General features: G+C 41.9%; 1 protein-coding gene across 1 annotated transcript; it reads left to right on the top strand.

Moving 5' to 3' along the window:
* Positions 1-4,790: 4,790 nt before the first annotated feature.
* hmx2 (H6 family homeobox 2) lies at positions 4,791-6,962 on the top strand. Its single transcript, XM_031742262.2, has 2 exons — positions 4,791-5,309; positions 5,934-6,962. The coding sequence occupies exons 1-2, from the start codon at positions 5,036-5,038 to the stop codon at positions 6,479-6,481; spliced, it is 822 nt and encodes a 273-aa protein (XP_031598122.1). The 5' UTR covers positions 4,791-5,035; the 3' UTR covers positions 6,482-6,962.
* The last annotated feature ends 683 nt before the right edge of the window (positions 6,963-7,645 follow it).

Here is a 7,645-nt window from a genome sequence, read left to right as displayed (position 1 = left end):
ATATATAAAATAAATGTAGACAGTTCTTCCGGTTTATATAGCAAATGATCAGCCTGTAAGTTTTCTCGGAACAGGAACACAACTTCTGAGCAAAAGTGGAGATATTTAAACTGCCTTCTAATTTTATTGCGTCATTTCAGAGAATCAGCGGAAATGTGGACACTGCTGGAGCTTTATGAAAGACAATCAGAATCGCATTTTTCTATATTAATATTTTTGTTTGTTTGTTTCATCAGATTACACATTATACCAAGTCTAAATGAACCATGACTGATTTTTGAAAATCTAATTACATATTTTCGTTTTTAAAATGTACATTATTATTAATATTATTATTAATAATAACAATAATAAATATGAACGTACCTATAAGAATTTATGCGAAAGCAACACCGACCTGGGGGAGGAGGCTATGAAAAGAGGGAGGGAACACTCGTCATCCTCTGTTTAGCTGAGCACCAGTCAGGCCGTAAATAGCAACGATAACTGATAATAATTTACTGCAAAAATAAATCCTGGTTTAGACAAGAAATAGGATACAATATGTTATGTCGACGTGATTCTATTCTTTTTCTAATGAATCTGAGCAGAATCCACCTCTAGACCGTGATTAGGGATCAGGTGGATCTGATGCAGGATCCAGAAACGACATACAGAAACTACAGCTTGCTTTTTCACAGTCCATTTAATTAAAACACGATCTCTCAGCAAGGCTTCATTCGCTGTGGTGTATTCATAGTGTCTGAGGCGCGGGAAGACAAACTGCTTCTAGCCTCACAGTTTGAAGACAGTTTTAGGAGCCTCTGCAGTTTTAGCCTGCAGTAGAGTGGATGGCAAATCTAATAAAAGACTACTCTCTGGTGTATTTGCATTCCCCAAACACTGAAAACATTACCATAAAGAATATTTTTGAAATTCAAAATCCAGCTAACAGAAGCGTTTTCCTACATCACAACAACCTTTTCATCAAAGGCCATTTTCCGCTTCCATTTGCAGGCTAACACAGTTATTGGAAATGAATCAGTCAGCTCTAAACTCCATATGATGACCTCATCGTGAGACAAAGGGTTCATTCAAATATCGTCAGATCATAGAAGTATTGACGTGCAACTACTGTGCACGCGCAACATGGCCCCATTACTGCAAATTAATAGATTGTTATGGCATTATTGTTCTGGCGCATATTGATCCGTAAACGTCTGCAGCATATTGCGTCAAGTAAGAGCAACGTTCACACGCCGCCTGGCTCGGCTTATGACCTTGATTTGCGCGCATAAATTGAAAAAATTACCACTCAATAATTTCCATTTGTGCGACATCTTTATGTAAAGGAGAAAGGGGAGCGAGCGGGGCCAAAATCAGATAAAGTAGCTGCATTTGTAGGAACTGGGACAAACGGACGTGACCGGGGACTGCGCTTAGTGTATTACATTAAAATGGAGCGCTGAATGGGTAATTTTGAGCCCTATCATAGGTTTTAGTGCCAGTTTGGAAACACACAAGTGGCCCGACCACCTTGCATAATGCTAGCCTCTTCTTTGCAGCCACTGGCATCGCCTCACATGTGTTACATATCGTTATAGCTGGACTTAAAGGCTTGATATTAAAGCATTTATTTTGACAGCAATAAGCAGTGTTTTATTGTCTTTAAAAAATATATATGTATGTGTGACAAAAAAGAAAGATTAAATAAGGTCCCCGAGATCTTTGGGGAATTTGGCGTTTTCATACCAAAACAAAAATCACAGGAGTCCCAGTCCGAATCCACGTTTGTCCTCAAACCCTGACCTCTAAAGTTTTCGATATCTTTGAAAAGTCATATCCAACAACAAACATCCTCTTTCCTGGCTTCTTCTGGCAAAATGAGCCAAATTGTTGTGATTGTGGGTACAGAAACGTTTAAGCAAACCTTCTTATAAAGGATCTTCGGCTCTTTGCTGCTAAAAAAAAACAGCATACAGTCATATACAAATCATATACCAGTGAATTCCCGTAATCTGCGTGCAGATAAAAGCGACGTCGACACCTCAAGTTGCCAAAGTCATGCGTTTGAACAACTCTTTTGACACTTCTCAAAGAGGAAATCTTGTTTTAAACCCATCCCATTTGCTTTCCTGATTGAATGCGAGCATCAGATTTTCATCAAAGTTCTATTAAGTGAAACATAGGTTGCGGGGCACCGTCTGATTGGAACAGTTTAAATTTTAATTGTGTTTTTAATTTGACATATAGTTGCTGTGAAGAATGACACTGAAACGCCGAGGGGCGGTCGATTTTCTTAATTTCTCCCTGAGGAATTGATGAGTCTATCAGGGCAGTAGATTGGAAAGCCATTAAAACTCAATGGTTAGGTTGTTAATTGGAACTTGATGGATAGGAGCCCTTGGATAGGCTGTACTGATCCAATCTTCCTGACTTTGTGTTTTCCAATAAATTACCCAGTTCATTTCCACACTCAGATTACATAAATTGTACACCTCCAGGGCTTGGGTGCTCTGCTTGCGTTTACAACTCTCTCTCTCTCCCTCTCCCTCTCTCTCTCTCTCTCAGGCGCGCACACCCTCATACACACAAAATGTGCGCGCACGGAGGCACCCAAACGCCTCCTGAAAAAAGAGCAGGCCCCGCTTTCTTGAATGAAAATCGAAACATAATCAACGTTTATACTTAGAAAATTTATTGATATCATTTTCTCTGGTAATTTCCTTATTCTAGACTTGGACACGCCATATATCATAATACACACGTGTAACGGGTCTTTGTTTAATATTTATCGAAGCTTGATTCCCAGATCAAAGCGCCTCATAACTTCATCTGTCTTTCTCAGACCGTTCTCTCTTGCTAAAGATCTTGTTCTGTTATTGCGGTAGGGCGGCCATACACCACCTATCATTGTGATAGAGCGCGGACTTAGGCCCACTCCTTGCTGTTTGGGCTTCGCCGGGCCTTGAAACGTATGTAACATAGGTAAGGGATGAACATTTCCATTCCATTAGAAGGACCTATACTGCTCAGCCTGTACTGCTGGCCTATAAACACCACTTTGACATTAAATAAAAAAAATAAAAACATGCTTAATTTATTCTCTGCAGCACAATGGCAGTCTGTTATGTCCACTATCTCCGTGATGAACCAATCTCACTTTGCAAAAGTCGTCTGAAAGTGATGAAGGCGCCTGCGCCGACAAAGGTCTTTGTTTGAAAGGAGCGGCATATAAAATAAACCCATTTAACTGTCATTGCAGATTTCACGCCTTATGTGTAACCACCATAAATTCAGCATCCACCCTGGCTGCCCTCATATATTTGCCCCCCTTCAGTAAAAGCCTCCCCTGCGTAAGCGTTTTAGTAAGATCATTTAGCAGCTGCTGGTCCCACTGCCAGTTCAGGATATTTACGCGTGGATCCAAATGCATCCATCTGACTGCCGTGATGCAGCTGCTGACAGAATCGGCCGTCAGCAGCAGCATCAGGAGCAGCATCACGTCCACAGCCACCGTCTTCTCCCTTTTCCAAGCTGTCTTAACACCGAACGCCGCTTGGGTTGCTACCAAGAAGGGCGCTGACATAATGATTAAAGCTGACCATTTGTAATGTGTCTGGGGCTTCCTCACAAAGCAGTAAAAGAGGGATAATGTGCCCGAACCTCGAGCTCAAGCCCCGCAGCTGTCCCGCATCCACACACAACCAGGGAGAGGCACGGAAAGAGCATGGGCGGTGAAGGTGGGAGATGGGCGGTGGTGGGAAGCACATCCCCTCTTCACACACACACACACACACACATGTCTGGTTTGCTATCCTGGTGGGGACATCCCATTGACATAATGGTTTCCCTAGCCCCTTACCCTAACCCTAACCATTAAAAATGAATGCCTAACCCTAACCCTTACCCTAAACCTAACCATAACCTAATTGTAACCCTGACACTAAAACCCCATTTTCAGTGTGAAAATTGCTTTCAACCCCGAGGGGACCTGGATTTTGGTCCCCACGGTGCAGAAAGTCCCCACCAGTATAGTAAATGTCAGATTTTGGTCCCCACCAGGATAGTACGAACCCGTACACACATACACACACACACACACACACACACACACACACACACACACACACACACACACACACACACACACACACACACACAGCCCCCACCACCTTCAATCAATTAGTCAATCAATTAGCCGGCCTCCACTCCACGCGCGGTCATCACGAGGCAGATTAGCTCAGTAATGATCAAATTAATTCTTAATCGTAGATAATGGACGCGGAATGAGTTTATTATTTTCAGGAAAAATGAGTTAGGCCTTTGTCTTAGTTCCAAGACTGTGTGTGCGTTGCCGTCACGCCAGCCAGTTTTATCATAATCGGAAAAAGCCGACAGGACAGTTCCTCTTTTCTTGGATGGGTATTATACATTTCCATAACTAATAAATTGAGATATACTATCTGAAGTTATGGAAGGCAACGCAGTTTAGACGCACTTACGCAAGCTGTTGTAAGCGTTAAAGCGAAATACTTTAACACACTTGTAAGCAATAAAAATACAGGAAAAGAAGTCAAAGTTCGGTGACTCTTCTGAGTCATACAGAACATAGTCTGCCTATTAGGGCGCCTAGTCTAAATGTTTTAAATGAAGGCCAATACTCCTCTTCGGCTTTCTCCTTCTTCTCATCATATCTGAAAAAAAGAAAGAAAAAAAAACTAGACAGGAGTTTGAAATTTCCGGGCTCATGCTGGAGGCTGCCATTGGCTCACGAGGAGCTTACCTACATGCAAATGAAGCAACGCAGCCTTGCTGCCTCTGATCCAGAGCGTGAGGAGGAGGACCAGGAATACACTCATGTACCTCGAGCTCTAGAAAAAACACCTCCAACTCCTTCAATGTTGAAACTCCACAATTAAACCGGATTGTGTTGACAAAAGCCGACAAAAGGCGCTTTCGTAATTTTTTGCGCACCAACCCCGTAGAAAGCAATAACGGAATACAAGGGGACAGACCGATTCAGTCAATACTTCAATACTGTTATGAAGCGAGAATGAGTAGCGCAGAAGACAGCGGGAGCAAGTGCTCGTCGGGCCCGATTTCCAGCTTTACTATCCAGTCTATTTTAGGCACGCCATCCGATGAGCCGCGCTCCGGGACCAAGGAGCTCTCCAAGGGGCCGCCGCCAGCGCCGCGGAGGCGCTCACTGTCGGTGTCGTCCGAGGAGGAGTGCAGCGGCGGGGAGGACTCAGCAGACTGCTTCTGCTCCGACACGGGTCACAGCGAGCCGTGCACCCAGCACCAACCCCATAACTTTTCCTGTTTAGGTAAGGATCATTATTATTATTATTAAAATTAAAAACCCAAAGTACCAAAGAAGTATTAAAACAATATTATTACCCACAGATACACTTTCAAACTTATTCAGCTGAGTTTCTTTTTTCACAGAAATAACAGGTTTAATGCTTTGTTTGCACTTTGATTCACTTTTCACTAGCTTGTGTTTGAGACTGTTACACTGACACGCAGACCATCCGCTGCCACTTGTACGTTCTGCGCAGACTATCGCATCAGCAGCGGAAGAGTGGAAGGTCGAATAATTAGCCCTCTGTCTTTCCTCTCATTTCAAATTTAATTGAGCCTCCTAATTGACGAAACATGTTTCCAAAATGGCTGCACTACACGTCGTCAATTGAGCGTTAAATAGAGCTGGATTTAATTAATAGCTTACTGTACACCGTGCACACTCACGCTGAATTGTTTATTTAAAAAGTCACAGGCTTTCAGCAGTCGATTTAACAAGTCAGAGTTCACACTTGACGAACTCTCAAACTGAGTATGTCTAAAAAAATGTAAAACATATTTTTTTCAGTCGTTTAAAAAGCACGCTTAAATCATAGACCGCTTATGATAGCCTACTCATCACGTCCTTCTCCCCCTGCTGCGTTTAGGTCCCGCTAAAGGACTTCTGTCTGGAAATGACGGGCTCGCACGGCGGCCGCACCTGTCACAGCCTCTGCTGCAGGATTATAAGGAGGAGCAGGAGAGGCCGTGCCATCAAATGTCACCTCTGTCGGAGGAGAGACAAACAGACGGTGCGGACAAGCAGGGCAGCTCGGCCAAAAAGAAAACGCGCACGGTTTTCTCCCGGAGTCAGGTGTACCAGCTGGAGTCCACCTTCGACATGAAGAGGTACCTGAGCAGCTCGGAGCGGGCCTGCTTAGCCTCCAGCTTACAGCTGACGGAGACTCAAGTCAAGACGTGGTTTCAGAACAGGAGGAACAAATGGAAACGACAGCTCTCTGCTGAACTGGAGGCGGCCAACATGGCACACGCCTCCGCACAGACACTAGTGGGGATGCCGCTGGTTTTCAGAGATAATTCCTTACTGCGTGTTCCCGTCCCTAGGTCTATCGCCTTTCCGACGCCCCTGTACTACCCGGGAAGCAACCTGCCAGCGTTACCTTTATACAACCTGTATAACAAAATCGAGTACTGATTGACTCTGCTGTATGTTCACTGCAGTCCACGAAAAAAAAAGAAAAGCATTACAAAACAATACGACATTCTAGGTGTCTCATAAGCCTTGTATATCAACTGTATCACTTTTTTGTTGAGAAAACTCTTATTATGCAGTCATTGTATGTCTCACAAGAAAGCAATCAAGCTTCCCTATATGTATAAAATACACCATGTGTATAATTAATTATAACGATTTTGTATTTTTATTTTAACTTCTTCTTTAAGTGATAAAATACTGGATTTAATCCTTCATATCACATTTGAGAAATATGTTAAAAAAGGCCGACTTTTACACTGTTTTTTATTCCGAATTGGTTTGTCAAAGATATTTTAAGTTTCACTCCACCTGACGCAAAACTGACAGGAAACACTCAATTCTTCCATTTAAGGAAAAATATCATTGTTTCTATTGTAATCTAGACCTTCAATAATAACCTTCTCATTCAATAAATTTTCTATTTCAGTGAAAAATTTGGTTTGCTTGGTTTTATTTGTAAACTTTGCCACTGGTACATCCCCCTCAGCACACAGGGCTAAGAATTATTGTAAATAAGAAAACCAAAATTATTTTCAGCTGTTCTGAGATTCCTGAAGACCACAATAGCAACCATCTTTTTATGTTAATGAGTATTAATTTAATATATTTTTTTCTCGTTGTATTCTTGAATTAACTGTTTTATTATATGTAAGATTTAACCACAACTAAAATGTGTGTCAGGGAAAAAAAGGGAAGACACTGCAGTAAATTCACAAACACTAGACGACTATTGACTCTCACATTTCACTAAAACATATTAGTTATTTTATAATGCTAAAGGTTGTGAGCTTCTTGTGATGTGCATTTTAATCGGACTACATTTTTAAGAAATACAAATGTACTTATAGGGAATGCGGTGTGAAGTATTGATTGCTAAGTACACTAGCCTGCAAATATTCTAAAATACCAAACTCTGTCTAAATCTATTGAGTTCATCAGAGAGATACAGCTAAATCTGATTTGTTAGCCATTTTTAGTAATATTTTTGTATACGCTAGTGACCAGCGAACTCCTCTGTAAATTAAGAGATTGGTGACCAGAGCACACTGCTTTATAAGAAGCAGATAAAGCACATTTCAGGCTGGAAAAGAGTTGCTTACTATC

The sequence above is a fragment of the Oreochromis aureus genome, linkage group 13 (assembly GCF_013358895.1).
Source record: "Oreochromis aureus strain Israel breed Guangdong linkage group 13, ZZ_aureus, whole genome shotgun sequence".
Taxonomy (NCBI): Eukaryota; Metazoa; Chordata; class Actinopteri; order Cichliformes; family Cichlidae; genus Oreochromis; species Oreochromis aureus.
This window is presented reverse-complemented; position numbering and strand designations above follow the sequence as displayed.